Here is a 16,336-nt window from a genome sequence, read left to right as displayed (position 1 = left end):
GCAGCCCCTACGATCGGAATATGGCAGACGTTTAAGATGTGTCTTTCGTATTAAATAGATCTCTGTTCTTCTCTTCTTTCCACTCTTTCTCAACCCCAACGCACGCAAGGCTTTAATTCTCCCGACAAGCGCTTCCCGAGGCTCCTGCCTCCTTCCCCAGCCTCCTCCACGTCAAGATGGGAGAGCGCGCGGCCAAATCTTCGAAGAGCCAACCAGTACACTGCCAAAGGGGTGCTGTTGACTTCATCCTCAGGTGAGGTGAGGATGGAATCGTTCAAAGTCCCGTTGTCCGAGGTATCGAGACCTAGGTTCACCGCCCCAGCTGGTGATACCGGCGGCGAGATCGCCCGCATGTCCCTCAAATAATCCCGCAAGATACTATCGAAGCCCACATTCCAGTATTTCCATACCATTGGAGGCTCTATTACGTTTTTGCGTCTTCCGTGACCCCGTTGCTCATCCTCTGCGGGTGTGGAGTGCGTCCCAAGGCACGTCTGCACGCCATTCGGGCTTACCTCCTGATTCCCCTGTCTCATTCTGTCCTTGCCCGGTTCCCAGCCTTTCCTGTCATTATTGTTGAAGGCCTTGGCCAGCGTTTACCAATCCTAACCGAACGTCCGGGCAGCCTTTCAGGGTTAATTCCGCCTGACCTTTCTCGCGGTGTTCTCGTTGTATGCTACCCCCAAGGTCCCCTGCAGCTCGCCGCGTGTGGAACATCAGAGGCCCGTTCATCAGCAGCGTGCTCTCATTTCCGTCCCCAGCCTATCACTCGCTCCTTGTTCGCCCAGGCGCTGTTTTCTTGTCGCTTGCCCCTCTTTCCGATTCCGCTCGCACACGATCGACCCGACATCCATATCGCTCGCTTCCCTCTCCCTCGCGACTGTCCCACTTTAACCGCCTCTCCACTCCTCAGACCCGTGAAAACACAAGGAAGATGACAACAATGAGATCGGTGGAGCGGCTGGCAGAGGCGTTGGAGAAGCCTTCTCTGGACGACCGCTCGTACAGAGTCATACAGTTGCCCAATAAGCTTGAGGCTCTGCTGGTACATGATCCGGAAACAGACAAAGCTGCCGCGGCGATGGACGTAAATGTGGGAAGCTTCAGCGATCCAACAGATTTGCAAGGCCTTGCCCATGGTCTGGAACATATGCTGTTCATGGGCACCGAGAAAGTAGGTTTCACAGTTTAACATTTCTCACCGGCACTTTTAACCGTGGTCATCGATAGTATCCCAAAGAAAACGCCTACAACCAGTACCTTGCCTCCCACTCTGGGTCGTCCAATGCCTACACTGCTGGCACTGAGACCAACTATTTCTTCGAAGTGTCTGCCACCGGTACCTCTAACGGGGAGATATCGAGCGGTCAGTCCACCCCGAACGGGGCTCCGAATGGCACACCTGCAGCCTCGGACACAGATAGCTCGTCTACTGCGACATCGCCTTTGTACGGTGCCCTTGATCGCTTCGCGCAATTCTTTGTGTCACCACTTTTCTTAGAGAATACACTAGACCGAGAGATGCGGGCGGTAGATTCCGAAAACAAGAAAAACCTGCAGAGTGACTTGTGGCGGTTGATGCAGCTGAACAAGTCACTCTCCAACCCCGAACATCCTTATAATCATTTCTCTACTGGAAACCTGCAGACATTGAAGGAAGAGCCGCTAAAACGTGGCCTAGACGTTCGTGAAGAGTTTATGAAGTTCTATGACAAACATTACTCCGCCAACAGGATGAAGCTGGTGGTGTTGGGGCGCGAATCGTTGGATGAGATGGAGCGGTGGGTGTCGCAACTGTTTGCTGATGTGAAGAATAAGGATCTGCCCCAGAACCGGTGGGATGATGCTCCAATCTGGCAGCCGAATGACATGTGTAAACAGATCTTTGCTAAGCCTGTGATGGATTCGCGTTCAGTGGACATTTACTTCCCGTTTCTGGACGAGGAGCAGCTGTATGAGACACAACCGAGTCGATACATTAGCCATCTCATCGGACACGAAGGCCCAGGCAGTATTCTGGCGTATATCAAAGCGAAGGGCTGGGCTAATGGACTATCTGCCGGCGTGATGCCCGTTTGCCCTGGAGCTGCGTTCTTCACCGTCTCCGTTCGGTTGACCCAGGAAGGGCTGAAGCAGCACCAGGAGGTAGTGAAGGCGATTTTTGAGTACATCGCGATGATCAAGGAGCGGGAGCCAGAAGAATGGATCTTCGATGAAATGAAGAACCTGGCAGAGGTGGAATTCCGCTTTAAGCAAAAGTCTCCTGCTAGCCGATTCACGAGCCGCCTGAGCAGTGTCATGCAGAAACCGCTGCCACGAGAGTGGCTTCTCAGCGGTTCTCTTCTGAGGAAGTTCGATTCGGAGGGGATCAAGAAGGCCCTGTCGTACCTCCGCGCCGATAATTTTAGGATGATCATCGTGGCTCAGGACTACCCCGGTGACTGGAATGAGAAGGAGAAGTGGTATGGAACTGAGTACAAGGTAGAGGACGTACCACAGGACCTGATGGCGGACATTCGTGCCGCACTGGCCACGACACCGAACACTCGACTGTCCGAATTGCACATGCCTCATAAGAACGAGTTTGTTCCTACGAGGCTGTCGGTGGAAAAGAAGGAGGTTCCCGAGCCTGCTAAGACCCCGAAGCTCATCCGCCACGATGACCATGTGCGCCTTTGGTTCAAGAAGGATGACCGCTTCTGGGTTCCCAAGGCCACTGTCTACGTCACGCTGCGGAATCCGCTTGTCTGGGCCACACCTGCCAATCTGGTCAAGTCGAAGCTGTACTGTGAGCTTGTTAGGGATGCTTTAGTTGAGTACTCGTATGATGCGGAGCTTGCTGGCTTGGATTACCATCTATCTGCCAGTATTTTCGGGCTCGACATCTCAGTCGGAGGATACAACGACAAGATGGCGGTGCTTTTGGAGAAGGTTGCTACAAGCATGCGCGACCTGGTGATCAACCCAGATCGCTTCCGTATCATCAAGGAGCGTCTTTCTCGGGGGTATAAGAATGCAGAGTACCAACAGCCTTACTACCAGGTCGGGGACTACACACGGTATCTGACGGCAGAGCGGACTTGGCTGAACGAGCAATACGCTGGCGAGCTCGAGCATATCGAGGCCGAGGATATCCAGTGTTTCTTCCCTCAGATTCTCCGTCAGAACCACATCGAGGTTCTGGCACACGGTAACTTGTATAAGGAAGATGCGCTGCGGATGACAGACTCGGTCGAGTCGATCCTAAAGAGCCGCCAACTGCCACATTCCCAGTGGCACGTGAGACGCAACATGATCATACCTCCTGGATCCAACTACGTCTATGAGCGGCCCCTGAAGGACCCGGCAAATGTGAACCACTGCATTGAGTACTACCTTTTCGTCGGAGATATCAATGACGAGGTGCTACGCTCGAAGTTACTGCTGTTTGCCCAGATGACCGATGAGCCTGCCTTTGACCAACTCCGCAGCAAGGAACAACTTGGATACGTCGTCTGGAGCGGCGCGCGCTATTCCGCCACCACGATCGGCTACCGTGTGATTATCCAGAGTGAGCGCACGGCGGAGTACTTGGAGTCCCGGATTGATGCCTTCCTGTCCAACTTTGGAAAGACTTTGGAGACGATGTCAGAGGACGAGTTTGAGGGCCACAAACGGAGCGTTATCAACAAGAGGCTCGAGAAGCTCAAGAACTTGGGCTCCGAAACTTCTCGGTTCTGGACTCACATTGGGTCCGAATACTTCGACTTCCAGCAGAATGAGACGGATGCTGCTCGCGTCCAGGCTCTAGCCAAGTCAGATATTATCGAGTTTTTCAAGCAGACAGTGGACCCTGAGTCCCCCACCCGGGGTAAGCTCTCCATTCATCTGAAGGCTCAGGCCGGTGCACAAGTGGCGGAGCCCAAGGAACAAACGGCGCGCTTGGTCACGTCTATTGCGAAGCAGCTTGAGGCCGCCGGCTTTGCGGTGGATGGCGACCGCCTCGGCGCCGCATTGGAGAATGTCTCACCCAGGGATAACAGCCAGGTCTTGGCGGGCCTTAAAAACTTTCTTACCTCTGAAGTGAATCTCCTCGAACAACAAGTCTTGCCTGTCCTTGAGAAGATCGAGCAGAACCTTTGCCTGGTCGCGAAACAATTGGACATCGACTCCCAGGCCGATTCTGAGGAAGCTGTTCTAACCAACGGCACTGGGGCAACAGCTCGCGCGGGCCCAACATACATTACGAACGTCACTGAATTCAAGGCTCGCCTGGCTGTCAGCACTGGGCCAAGCCCTGTTACCGACCTCAGCGAGTTTGAAGACTTTGATGCCAAACTCTAGATTTTTTGGGGTAGATATGTTATTTCCCGTACTCTGCAAGGGTTATATTTGGAGCTGGTGGGAGAGATGCGGAGTAGTGGGGAGCCTATACGGTGCCGTTCCTATTTAGAAATAAAGTCGTTAATGAGAATAATGTCTTCTCTCGAGTTGCATGGACTTATGAAGCCCTGTCGTTGACGAGTTCCTCTTCCGAAGGCTAGGGGTGGATGCCTGAGGACAGAATCACGGGCCGATGATTTTGCGAAATCGGAGCTTCTCAAGCTTGAACGAACAGGCGGCGCAAAGCAACAGAACTGCCCTTTCAATTTGTCTGCACTTTAGCATTTCCCTTGATTACTGCGCTGATAGAGACCCTCAGCTGGGTATTTATCCGCCAAGATGTCAACAACCACAGTCACAGCAATGCATAGCAGCCAACCGTGTGTCCTTCCCTTGTCCCATCGCCGTCTCATCCTGCGCCTCCTCCCTCGTGCCTAGCTCAACTGCTCTGCTCCGTCTCGTATATTGCTAATACCTCGACAATGTCCAGACCTATCATTCCCAAAGACTTCTCGGCAAAACAACCGCAAACCATCCGTCTATACCCCCTCTCGAACTACACATTCGGCACTAAAGAAACACAACCGGAAGAAGACCCCTCCGTGCTCGCCCGCCTAAAGCGCCTCGAGGAACACTATGTGCAGCACGGCATGCGGCGGACCTGCGAGGGGATCCTAGTCTGCCACGAACACAACCACCCGCACGTCCTGATGCTTCAGATCGCGAATGCGTTTTTCAAGCTGTATGTCGCTCTGGAATCCTGCAATATCAGAGTCGAATTCTTCGAGGAAGCTGATTGAAGATTTGCGGAGCAGACCAGGAGATTACCTCTTACACGAAGATGATGAAATCGAGGGATTCAAGAAGCGGCTGAACGAGCGCCTCGCACCCGTTGGATCACAATTCTCGGGCGAGGGCGTCAACGAGGACTGGGAGATTGGCGATACACTTGCCCAATGGTGGAGGCCGAATTTTGAGACGTTCATGTACCCTTTCCTACCCGGCCATGTTACGAGGCCGAAGGAGTGTAAGAAGCTTTACTTCATTCAGCTTCCGAAGACGAGTGAGTTACTCCCGATAGTGACCCCAATTGCGTACGGACTGGCCTAATGATATGTATTTTCTCATGTGTAGAGGTCCTCTCGGTTCCGAAGAACATGAAACTTCTCGCTGTCCCACTGTTCGAGCTGTACGACAACAGCGTGCGCTACGGCCCGCAGCTCTCTGCGATTCCGCATTTGCTGTCGAGATATAACTTTGAGTTTGTGGATGAAAACGATAACGTGGTTGCTGCTACACCCGGGACGGGAGAGGGCCAGAATCCGCGTACGAAGGTTCTTGCTGGGGATGATGGGCAGGACCAGGGGATGACGGATTATCCTGGGGAGAATGCGGAGAATGGAGGACAGGGAGGTCAGTGATCGAATGCCTGGGAGCAAGATTTCATCGAAGAGCGATGCTTCTCGGAGAAGAGATGACGGCTCGTTGGTTGGTCTTCGTGTGAGCGCCCAAGAAACCGAGTTCCGGCCGTCTCATGGATTCACCAGCCAATCCGCCGAACTGTCGGTTCGTCTTGTCTCAACTTCTCTTTTCTTCGTCGTTTCCGTTTCCAACACGGCGGGGTGTGTCCTCAATCTGGCTTTCTTGATGACCGGCGTTAGAGGAGCGAGTTCTGCGGTGTTCCGTTTGTTCCTTTTACCCGATGCTATGCTTCACACAGCGCTGTATAACTGAGGGACTCAATAATAGCCATCTGCTACCGGAAAATATAGACCAATCGCAATAGTACACATCCACCAGCCCCTGCGCAATTCCATCAGCACGCGCCCCAGAAACCCAAACACCCCCCAACCGCCCGACGCCGTCGTGAGCGAGGCTCGATATTTTGCAAGGTCACGAAAAGCCTGCAGGCCCGGTGTTTATACTGCAACAACCGCACAATTTTCATGGATCGACAGGACGGAATTACATTCGGAGTGCCAATGTGGGGTAACCAGGGATTTGACCTCCTGTAGCCATGTTGTCTGGCATTCTTGAGCTGGCGTCTCCGAAGCCTCCAAGAGTGCCTTTCTCTCTGTATGTTCGTAGTGATTGGCATGCCGATGCACATTTCTTTGTAAACGCCATCCTCTCACATCGGTAACTGCGACTCAGGCAGCTGAAAACGTGACAGCCTCGCGAAGGAAGCCCTCGTGTCTCAGCCGAGGACGTCTTTCGTGCAGCAGGACCCAGGACAAGAAACCAAGGTGTTTCATCACAAGTGCTCCTGTTGCTGGAGGAATTTAGGTCCCGGAAGACTCCATCTGTGCGAGACCCCCTGGCACGTCCGGCAAGTGTTGCCAGTCGTCCGAAACACTGATCGAAACTGATCGCAACTGATCTTTCCAGGATGGGAACGGGATGTCGCCTGAAGAACAATCAATTTGGGATAGCTCGCCGGACCGAGTCCCGCTTAGATTGATGAGCGGCAGTCCCAGCAGCGTTTGCGGAGCCAGATATTCCGTCCATACGGCGTCGGGTGGATGGAGTCTTTTACGAAGCTGAGAGAAGAGGCGCTGGGGTATAAAGATGGACTCCGTCTGGAAATGTAGGTCGCAAATCGCAAATCTACTTTGTGCTTGTCTGATTGGATTCGGTTTATTCAGGGAAAGGAAATATTGTATACCATCGCAATGCACAGAACTGGCCCCCTGCTCGCGGCATTCACTGCCCTTCTGTCTCCTGCCCTCGCCCACTGGAACCTCAACTCTCTGATCGTAAACGGCGAAGAAACCGAGCCGTACAAATACGTGCGAAGCAGCAAGAACAGCAACAGCCCTGTTCAAGACGTCACATCCGACGACATCATCTGCAATGTCGGCGGAATCGACGACGACATCCTAGCCGCGACAGAGACATACACCGTCGCAGCGGGCGATGAGGTCGGCTTCACCGTCCAAGACACCTGGGGCCACCCCGGTATCCAGCAGGTGTACCTCAGCAAGGCTCCCGGCGCGGCAAAGGAATACAAGGGCGACGGCGACTGGTTCAAGATCTACTCGCTCACGACCGCGTCCCTAGATCCGCTCGTGTGGGCGCCCTTCTATGACAATGTCGGCATCAAGAATTTCACCTTCACCCTGCCCGCCGATCTCCCACCGGGGGAGTACCTGATGCGCGGTGAGGGCATCGCTCTTCATGGCGCGGGCGAGTTCGGCGGCGCTCAGTTCTACATCGGATGCGCGCAGCTCAAGGTGACTGGGAGCGGTGCCGGCGAGCCAGGACCGACTGTGCAGTTCCCTGGCGCCTACACTGGAAGGGAGCCTGGTATTCTGATCGGAATATACTACCCTCCTCTCACCAACTACACTGCCCCTGGCCCTGCCGTGTGGCCAAAAGATTGCGAAGACCATAGCGCGAATTTCATTGGCGTCGAAAGCGATGGAGACTGCACGCCTTTGCCTGGGGCGGCTGCGTAGGCTTGTTGGTTATTTTGGCATATACACTGTCTCTGTGTCGGCCCTGGCGGCTCTCATTTTGGATATTAGCCTGGCCTGTGTCTAGGTGGATGTTGTTGATCTGCATCTACGCGGACATGGCCCTCTCTGCAGTTTCCAATACTAGACTATCTCAGCCTCTGAGCAGGTGGGCGTACTTTCTTCAAGAATGATTCGAATCCCGTACGGGCCGCGCTAGCATATTGCAAGAGAATTGATGAGCACTCATTCGTTCTCGTTAGATTGACTTGATGAGGCCAAGGCCCCCATTCAGCTTTAATGATCCAGTGCCTACATGTCCCGTGAGGACTCGGCCCGCCGTCCATGGTATGTATAGCTAATCCTATTCAAGTCCTCTCAACGACTGACACAGCGTCCACCCAGGTACTGTACGGATGCTTGAGCATATCCAAACATATACGGTTGATTCGTCGTTTTATGTCTGACATGGAGTTGGGAGCCACGTTCACGGTCACGGCAACCAGCTGTCACTGCTTTGTTCGTGCCGCAGACGACATCGCAAGAGCCCATTATGCTGTCATCAGCATTGGCATTGCGGCATCAATTGCTTCACAACTCAGTGTTCACAATGACGCCGAGACAACAGCTCTCTCTATTTATTCCTTCATTCTCTTCTGTTCCCCCACTTCCCTCTTTTATCCTCTTTCTCCCCCTCTCCCTCGATCCTCAACATCCAGCATTCATCCTCAGTCTTGACATCACTTCAACCTCAACATCAGCTCTCCTCCCATAATCCGAGCATATCACTCTTCATAATGTCCAACGACAGCAGCGTCAGCCGCGTCACAAACAGCCGCCTCCAGTACGACCCGGACCAGCAAGCCCTGAACGGGGAGTACATGGACCAGGTCTTTGAACCGATTCGCGTATTCGATACCCCAGACGGCAGGAAATGGGGCCATTACCGCCTTACTAAGAAGGGGAACGACCTACTGCGGTCAAAGTGCCGTTCACACCTGCAGAAGGCCGTCTGGAATATGCCCTGCTACGAGATTCAGATGGGCCCCAAGATGGTTCAAGAATATCAGGTGTGCCTTCCCCTGTTTTCTGTTCCCGTCCTTTACTCTCCTCCTCCTCCTCCTCCTCCTCCTCCTCCTCCCTTTTTCTTCCAAGACGGACAGTATACTACCAGAGGGAGGAGCGGTGCAGATGTCTTCCTCGCTAACACAGAGCCCAAAACATAGATCGTGTCTGCGCGTACCTCATACATAAACGCCATCCTTATCGCAACCCGCGGCCTACAGATGCGTAGCAAGTGCACACGCGACAAACACAAAATCTTTAGGGAAACCTACCGTCTCCCCGGATTCTGTGAGGGCGCTTGCTCTGGGTGCAAGTGGCAGGACCGCGGGCGGATCTGTCCGTATCGCAGTACCACCGAGGAGAGATATGAGCCGGGAAGCAATCCTGTGCCCGCGATTCCCCTCCCCAATTTCCCCGCCGGCGATACCCTTGCAGGTGACTTCCATGGCGGCGATTCATATGCCGCTGACTCCTCTGGCGCTGAACCCCAGAGCGGTGACTCTCACGGGGTGACTCCCATAGCGGTGGCTCCTATGGCGGCGGTTCCCATGGCGGCTATTCCCATGGATGGAGCAATGGATGGAATTCAGGATATGAGCGTTTCTGAGATGTTCTCTTTGTACCAGTTCTTTCACCAGTCATCGTCGTTGCAGTAGTCGTCGTCGTCCTCTTTGATGATTGTGTGCTACTTGCATTGGAATCGACCTTCCTTTTTGCTTTCCCTGTTTTCTTTTGGATGTACCCCCGCTGGAATAAAACGCAGCCAGATTCTTCAACAAGCTTGAGCTGCTCCAGTGGGGGTTATTACATACCAGTCTTGCAGCTTTGTTTCTCGTGGATTCAATTCAACACCAGCGATGATGCCCTCAGAAACCTTGAAGCCATTGGGTCAAATACAGTACTGTAACTCGTCACAATTCAATAATCCAATGAATGAATGTGGACTCCTCTCTTACCTTCCAGTATCCAGCCTGGAGATAACTTCTAAATTCTTTCTTTGTCACAGAAGGACGGTGCCCAAGTAAACGCTCTGTATTTCCTCTTTGAGTTGCTTGCTATTTCGCCCGGTCCCGAGAGTCAGACACGAATCGCTGCGCCGATATCCAAGGTGGATGTTTCAGAGGATAGTTTGGAGTATGCGAGGACTTCACAGGTATTCCTGGAGGTAATCATACCGAACCAGAACAGCACTCTCACTCTTTAAAAGGAGATTTGGGCCCCGTGTTTGTGTCGATGTTCTCGTGGCCAGCAGTCCAGGATACCGTTTAAGGTGCTCTACTCCAGTCTTTGTGTGCATATCCACCTCTGCCTCCGTTGTTCTGCGTCTAGTTCACGCCTTGGGAACCCTGGTGCCTGTCCATACCCGCCGACAGTGTCAAGAACATGCTGAATCGAGGCTTTGTCGAACCTCGGCGTTTATGTTTGTCTGGGAGGTCAAGTCTGAACAGAATAGCGGATATATTACTACGCAAGCTGGGAAGTCCAGTTCATGGCTATTACTACGTTCCGGGCTTTAGTCCGCTGGTCTGAGGGGTATGTGCTGCCCTATGGATGTAGATGTACGATTCAAAGAGTGTACGCATCGCGCGGATGAAGTTGGAGAGTGAACTGTTACCCATAGCCTCGAAAAGTTCGCGATTCCTATCGGTGAAAAAGGGTGCATGCATCTCGTGCCGGGTTACATACTCCATTTTTGAGATCGTAGCATCCGATAGAAGGCTATCGAAATGCTGTATGGATAAAGGAGGGGAAAGCTGGGCTCCTCAACGAAGATAAAGATATAGCCTATAAAGGCCGCTAAGCCTCAGCCCCTTGACGCCGATACTTGGTATCATCACATTGTCCGCGCGTCGGGTATGTGCATGACCCACCGAGGAGGGCAGCTCGTTTGTCGCTTTCTCAGTAAAGATCCACTCGTCGAGAATCGAGACAACGTGCGCATTTAATCTCGAGAATCCAGCCAGAGTCGAAGGTCTCAGTGTCAGTTGCCATCGGTTGTGTTGTGATATTCGCAGAAAGATCTCGCCAATTGGGCCGTCACACATCAACCCCGGCAGGGAATATGATGTTCAATGGACCCTGTGTGAGGCGAATTCACAATATCGATGGCAATACCAATTCTCGAACGCCACGGCAGGTGGCTCTTCTTTTCTCTTCTATGTATAAAAACTGGAGAATGCGCGGATAACCGAGTTGAGATTTCAGGCGGGTAGTTTCGGCTGTTGGGTGCTCTAGCCACAGCGCCGAGAGGGAACAAGCCACTTTGCCGGGAAAAGCCGACAACACATCAGAATCCTGGATTGTGATTGGTCGGTTCTGAGACTCAACTGTGGCTGGAGCTCAGAGGTCCACACCAGCATATTCAAGTTTTGACAACATCCGTGCGGAAAGGAATGGATCCTTGAGTTGTCGGCAGAGTCGACGGGCCCATGACTCTGTATAGTGGACTTGCCGAGACCCGATAGCTGGGTTGATGGCGAAAAGAATAGGCGAGAAAAAAAAAAATTTCTGGCCATGATGGAGCACTTATATGCTGGCTCTGGAACGGGGGTGCCCTTTCTCGTAGACAAGAACAGATTCCGCAGCTGAGCGCTATATCATACTTCGGAGTAAACTGCCGTGCACGAAGCAGGTAGACGCTGCCGGTCCTCGGATAGGATGGATCGCCATGCAGATGCAAGCCGAGACAAGGATCTCTCCATTACCGACACAGACACTATTAGCGACGCTTATTCCGATGATACCGAGACCCTAGAACAGCCCGACTCGCTTGAACTGTCCCGTATTGAGACGTACCGGCTTCAACAGAGGACGACCGTCGGGTCGACAAGAGGCCCTCTGCCTCGTGCGGAATGGTTACCCATGGGTGCCGGGAAGGAATACCCGCCTTTACTCCCCGATCCCGAGGCGTTGGTTGTCGAATTTGATGGTGCGGGTGATCCGTTGCATCCGTATAACTGGAGTTTGGTGAGACGGTTAGTTCGAGTGGAAAGATGTGAATTGGGAATTGGGCTTTGGCTGACGCGCATAGGATATTCCTTGTCTGTATCCTTTCCTACAGCACGTTTGCAAATTCGTTCACGAGCGCCGTTTTTTCAGCAGCTATTGCGTCCGTCAGTGAGGAGTTTGACATTGGAAAGGAAGCTGCGTCGCTGGGTGTCACGCTATTCGTACTCGGTTTTGCTGCGGGCCCTATAGCATGGGCACCTATGTCAGAGATCATCGGCCGGCGCTGGCCAGTGTGCATTGGGACATTCGGATGCGGGATCTTTACTGTGGCCTGCGCCACGGCCAAGGATGTCCAAACAATCATGGTGACACGATTTTTCGCCGGACTGTTCGCTGCTAGCCCGGTCTCGATTGTCCCCGCCGTTTTTGCTGATCTTTTTTCCACCGCTCAGCGTGGAGTTGTCATGTCCATTTTTTGCATGGCTGTCTTTGTTGGCCCTTTTGCTGCCCCCTTCGTGGGTGGCTTCATCGCCATGACCCTTGGGTGGCGATGGATCATGTACATATCCGCTATTATGGTCTTTCTCGGCTTCGTCCTGGTCGTCTTCTGGATGGACGAGACCTACGCGCCTGTGATTCTGGTCCACAAGGCCGCTGTACTGCGTCGCCAGACCCATAACTGGTGCATTCATGCGAAACAAGACGAGGTTGAGGTCGCTTTCATTGAGCTCGTACGGAACAACTTCACGCGCCCTCTGAGGATGCTGGTCACCGAACCGATTCTCCTTCTTGTCTCGCTATACATCTCGTTTGTGTACGGACTCATGTACGCCCTTCTTGGCGCGTACCCTGTTGTCTTCCAAGGGGTATACGGAATGAATATGGGAGTCGGCGGGCTAGCTTTCATCGGTATTATCATCGGTGAACTTCTCGGCGGCGTATATACCCTTCTTCTTCAAGGCGCGTATAAGAGAAAGCTCGAAGCAAACGACGGCCAGCCCATTCCCGAATGGCGGCTAACTCCAGCCATTGTCGGATCGGTGGCTTTCTCAGGGGGTCTCTTCTGGTTCGGGTGGTGTGGATACAGAACAGACATCCACTGGATGGCACCGGTTGCGTCGGGGCTGCTGACCGGATTCGGCATTTTCTGTATTTTCCTGCAGTGTTTCAACTATATCGTCGACTGCTATCCTACCCTGTAAGTCCCTTTCGGTGATGCCCTACTACGGCAATGTCTAACAAAAGCAGAGCTGCGTCAACCATCGCTGCGAATACGATCCTCCGTTCAGCACTCGGATGTGCGTTTCCGCTGTTCTCCCGTCAGATGATGGAGAACCTCGGTGTCCAGTGGGCTGGCACTTTATTGGGGTGTTTGGCGGCTGCGATGATTCCCATCCCTGTCGGATTCCAGGTATACGGGCCGTGGCTGCGGCGGAAAAGCAGGCTTGGCTGTGCGTCTGTTCCCACTGTTGAGAAAAAAGGCGATGTTTGATGGGTTTCGCGAACGGCTATCGGAACTGTAGTCGGGCTGAAGCGTCCCCTTGCGTTGATGGCATCCACATGCCTTCCCTGATCCGACTTGCGGATCAGAGCCTCGAGGATGCTGAATAATTGACACTTCCCCCCGGCCGAGTCACGACTTATGAACTGTGAATGTGTTATTAGCGTGCATATACATAGATAGAGATACTCCTGAATCGATGACAGCCGTTTGATATCAACCTCATAAACACTAAAGGTTGTATACGCGAAGAACGGCTTCGAAAGACCTCTTCTGGTTTGGTAACTGAATTGCGAGCAGTGATCGCGATGAGAAGAAGGGAACGATAGAAAGATTACAACATCGTTGCCTTTGCATTATCATACTAACCAGCAATTCCTACCTATCCCCCACTTCTCGACAACCTCGAACAATCCGCATCATCTTACCACTTAGAAGCCTCCTCCGGATCATTCTCCTCGTCTTTCCTAAAGCTAGCCAAATTGGACTTGAACACTGTAGCACAGTCAGCTGGTGATTCGCAGAGTATGGAAAAATAAACATACCCTCTTCCATCTCTTCCAGCGACTTCCCGGTAGTCTCCTTAATGAAGACAAAGACGTAAACGACGATTGCCCAGTTGAAGATGCAAAACATCAGGAACGTCCGCCATCCCATGTTATCCACCGCGTGCGGCGTCGCCAGCGAGAAGACGCAGTTGAATAGCCACTGTGTGGCCGTACCGACAGCGATACCGATCTCTCGGATCCTAGTCGGGAAGATTTCACTCATGTACAGCCATGGGACGGGGCCCTATATCCGAGCGCGTTAGCGGGCGGTACCAGGAAAGGCTAAGGAAATGCCAACTCACCCAAGACATATTGTAGGAAGCCGCCTCCAGATATATCATCGCGATGGAAGCAGCCGTCGGGGAGGATATTCCTGTGGCGTTAGGGTCGGGCGTAAAGCTCTTAGCAAGCATCGCCACGATTAACATGAGGGCTCCCATCAGGAACGCGCCGATTGCCAAAGACCATTTTCGGCCGATTCTTTCGACGAGGAAGAGGACGAATATTCCGCATGCTACAACCTTGACCACGCCGAAGAATCCGGTGATCAGGAGAGTGTCGTTCTCGCTAGTGCCGACAGCGCCAAAGATCTGGGGTGCATCTATTTGCAGTTAGCTTGGGTTCCAAGGCTGCGCAAACGGTGGCTAAGTTGGCGTACAGTAGGCCAAAGAAGTATTTCCGGTACACTGCGCGCCTGTGACAGTTGTTAGCTCACAACCTTTGACGGGAAGTATACTGTAGTATCAGGTAACCTACAGATTTGAATCGTAATCGCGATGAACACCCTGTACCTATTGGCTGGGAGATTCAGCTCTTTCCAAGTAAGTCCCTCAGTCGCTTGCACTTCTGCGGCGATGCCATCCAAGATCTCTGCCATCTCAGCGCGGACCTCCTCTGTATCTTCTCCACCGCGGATCCAGATCAACGACTGCAGAGCTTCTTCATGTCGCCCTTTGCTAGCAAGCCACCGCACACTCTCCTTCAAGAAGACCACACCGAAACCCAAGATCCCGGCCGGAACCAATTGTAATCCAATCGGAATCTGCCACTGACGGTCTGACGGTTCAACATGTTTCTCGACAGCATAGTCTATCCAGTACGAGGTCATCACACCGAGAGTAAAGAAAAACTGGAAGAGACTGCCCAGCTGTCCTCGAATTTCTTTGGGACTCATTTCAGCGCTAAGGGTTGTTTTATATTAGCCCAAATCAGAAGGTCGCGCCTCGAGGGGAGGTTACCTGAACATAGGCACCATGACTGTAGCCATACCGACGCCAATACCGCTAATCACGCGAGCAGCATAGAAGGCACCGATGGAGTGCGTCGGGCAAACTTGAATTATAGCTCCAATAGCGAAGATAGCCGAAGCGAGCGCAATTGACCATCGTCTTCCATATCTTTTGGTAAACGGCCAGGCGAAAAAGCAAGAAAAGAAGGCTAAATTGCGTGAGCAAAAGAGACAGTGCAGATTCCAAAATACCGAAGCGAGGCATACCTCCGGCCTGCAAGAGACTGTTGGAGTTTGAGTTGATATCCGACCGCTCCGCATCAGAATATCGAAAAGAATTCTGAAAGGACTTGAGAGTGAGGATTCCTCCAATGATGCCAGTGTCATACGCGAAGAGAAACGATCCGACACAGCACACAGACACAAGAAATACCGCCCTCAATTTCCCGAGCAACTTGCCCATGGCGACGATTAATCAGCGATAATCGGAGCGATTCAAAAGGGCTGGCTTCTGGCGCACGAAGCTGAGGAGGAAAGTAAACTGGCGACAGACTCGATCGACGGACTCAAGAACCCTTTGTATTCCAACTGCTGCGGGGAACTATTGATGCGGTGCAGCTGCCACGTCCAACACGCCAAACGGCACGGGATACATGGCTCTTTGCGGCGAGATGGCCCGCGCTCTGATCCATGTCTTGAATTAGCTCGAAGAGTCCGGATTGTGACTGGCGCATTGCAGCTGAACATCACATCACACCATGTTCAACACCAAAGCCCCAAGTCCGGGGAAGGCTCCAAGCGCAAAGAGACGGATCAATCATGATGCACGGTCTCATCCAGAGCGGGGACGTGGAGACGAAGTCACATTCCAAAGTCAGCCACCCAGATTCAGGGTCGTGTCGAAGGCTTCTTGTTCCCTGCAAGCTCGAAATTAGCCGGGCCAATCCTTGAGCTCAGAACACCAACACGGGCAGAATGCCAACTCTTGAGTTGTGTTTGTCCAAATTGTGACTTGCGAGATGGCGGCGCCTCCCATCCATCATCCATGCTGTTGCTGCGGTCAGCGTCTTGGCTGGGCTCAAGGAGAGGTTCAGAAACAGGGTTGTCCTTGAGCTCGCTCGTGTCCAAGATCGGCTGCTTTGCGGATGACAGGACAGAGACTTCTTCCAGTCCAAAGAAAAGGACACATCCTTGTTCGAAGGAAGGAATGACGGGGAAATCACTCATC

At 52.8% G+C, this 16,336-nt stretch overlaps 6 protein-coding genes across 6 annotated transcripts; 5 read left to right on the top strand and 1 right to left on the bottom strand.

Moving 5' to 3' along the window:
* Positions 1–943: 943 nt before the first annotated feature.
* On the top strand, positions 944–4,323 carry BJX67DRAFT_383238 (a-pheromone processing metallopeptidase Ste23; the record flags this gene model as incomplete). Its single annotated transcript, XM_071033418.1, has 2 exons — positions 944–1,174; positions 1,231–4,323. The coding sequence occupies 2 exons, from the start codon at positions 944–946 to the stop codon at positions 4,321–4,323; spliced, it is 3,324 nt and encodes a 1,107-aa protein (XP_070884002.1).
* A 281-nt stretch (positions 4,324–4,604) lies between these two features.
* BJX67DRAFT_359642 (cleavage and polyadenylation specificity factor subunit 5) lies at positions 4,605–6,161 on the top strand. Its single transcript, XM_071029704.1, has 4 exons — positions 4,605–4,742; positions 4,853–5,104; positions 5,178–5,425; positions 5,497–6,161. The coding sequence occupies exons 1-4, from the start codon at positions 4,702–4,704 to the stop codon at positions 5,781–5,783; spliced, it is 828 nt and encodes a 275-aa protein (XP_070884001.1). The 5' UTR covers positions 4,605–4,701; the 3' UTR covers positions 5,784–6,161.
* Positions 6,162–6,380: 219 nt separating this feature from the next.
* BJX67DRAFT_191438 (lytic polysaccharide monooxygenase auxiliary activity family 9 protein) lies at positions 6,381–7,896 on the top strand. The gene is made up of 2 exons (XM_071025343.1): positions 6,381–6,949; positions 7,008–7,896. The coding sequence occupies exon 2, from the start codon at positions 7,035–7,037 to the stop codon at positions 7,818–7,820; it is 786 nt and encodes a 261-aa protein (XP_070884000.1). The 5' UTR covers positions 6,381–6,949; positions 7,008–7,034; the 3' UTR covers positions 7,821–7,896.
* Positions 7,897–8,393: 497 nt separating this feature from the next.
* BJX67DRAFT_359638 (uncharacterized protein) lies at positions 8,394–9,782 on the top strand. The gene is made up of 2 exons (XM_071029703.1): positions 8,394–8,887; positions 9,044–9,782. The coding sequence occupies exons 1-2, from the start codon at positions 8,615–8,617 to the stop codon at positions 9,536–9,538; spliced, it is 768 nt and encodes a 255-aa protein (XP_070883999.1). The 5' UTR covers positions 8,394–8,614; the 3' UTR covers positions 9,539–9,782.
* A 1,452-nt stretch (positions 9,783–11,234) lies between these two features.
* BJX67DRAFT_191276 (MFS transporter) lies at positions 11,235–13,517 on the top strand. The gene is made up of 3 exons (XM_071025342.1): positions 11,235–11,857; positions 11,914–13,029; positions 13,080–13,517. Exons 1-3 carry the CDS (start codon positions 11,541–11,543, stop codon positions 13,321–13,323), a joined length of 1,677 nt encoding a protein of 558 aa, XP_070883998.1. The 5' UTR covers positions 11,235–11,540; the 3' UTR covers positions 13,324–13,517.
* BJX67DRAFT_191121 (sugar porter family MFS transporter) lies at positions 13,395–15,783 on the bottom strand. The gene is made up of 7 exons (XM_071025341.1): positions 15,376–15,783; positions 15,119–15,317; positions 14,637–15,061; positions 14,539–14,574; positions 14,183–14,481; positions 13,878–14,124; positions 13,395–13,827 (listed from the first exon to the last, which is right to left on the bottom strand). The coding sequence occupies exons 1-7, from the start codon at positions 15,569–15,571 to the stop codon at positions 13,757–13,759; spliced, it is 1,473 nt and encodes a 490-aa protein (XP_070883997.1). The 5' UTR covers positions 15,572–15,783; the 3' UTR covers positions 13,395–13,756.
* Between the last annotated feature and the right edge of the window lie 553 nt (positions 15,784–16,336).

This window comes from Aspergillus lucknowensis, assembly GCF_044049455.1.
Source record: "Aspergillus lucknowensis strain CBS 449.75 chromosome Unknown BJX67scaffold_35, whole genome shotgun sequence".
NCBI classification, from domain to species: Eukaryota; Fungi; Ascomycota; class Eurotiomycetes; order Eurotiales; family Aspergillaceae; genus Aspergillus; species Aspergillus lucknowensis.
The sequence above is the reverse complement of the archived record's forward strand: the minus strand, read 5'-3'. Positions and strand labels throughout refer to the sequence as shown.

Bases quoted from the DNA above. Each gene is read 5' to 3' on its own strand.
- BJX67DRAFT_359638 (XM_071029703.1), top strand. From the start codon at position 8,615: ATGTCCAACGACAGCAGCGTCAGCCGCGTCACAAACAGCCGCCTCCAG. The intron at 8,888-9,043 runs GTGTGCCTTCCC...CCCAAAACATAG, and splicing joins AGATGGTTCAAGAATATCAG to ATCGTGTCTGCGCGTACCTC.
- BJX67DRAFT_191438 (XM_071025343.1), top strand. From the start codon at position 7,035: ATGCACAGAACTGGCCCCCTGCTCGCGGCATTCACTGCCCTTCTGTCT.
- BJX67DRAFT_191121 (XM_071025341.1), bottom strand. From the start codon at position 15,571: ATGGGCAAGTTGCTCGGGAAATTGAGGGCGGTATTTCTTGTGTCTGTG. The intron at 15,318-15,375 runs GTATGCCTCGCT...CACGCAATTTAG, and splicing joins CAGTCTCTTGCAGGCCGGAG to CCTTCTTTTCTTGCTTTTTC. The intron at 14,125-14,182 runs GTGAGTTGGCAT...GCTCGGATATAG, and splicing joins CTTCCTACAATATGTCTTGG to GGCCCCGTCCCATGGCTGTA.
- BJX67DRAFT_359642 (XM_071029704.1), top strand. From the start codon at position 4,702: ATGTCAACAACCACAGTCACAGCAATGCATAGCAGCCAACC. The intron at 5,105-5,177 runs GTATGTCGCTCT...TTTGCGGAGCAG, and splicing joins GCGAATGCGTTTTTCAAGCT to ACCAGGAGATTACCTCTTAC. The intron at 5,426-5,496 runs GTGAGTTACTCC...TCTCATGTGTAG, and splicing joins CATTCAGCTTCCGAAGACGA to AGGTCCTCTCGGTTCCGAAG.
- BJX67DRAFT_191276 (XM_071025342.1), top strand. From the start codon at position 11,541: ATGGATCGCCATGCAGATGCAAGCCGAGACAAGGATCTCTCCATTACC. The intron at 11,858-11,913 runs GTTAGTTCGAGT...TGACGCGCATAG, and splicing joins AACTGGAGTTTGGTGAGACG to GATATTCCTTGTCTGTATCC. The intron at 13,030-13,079 runs GTAAGTCCCTTT...TAACAAAAGCAG, and splicing joins GTCGACTGCTATCCTACCCT to AGCTGCGTCAACCATCGCTG.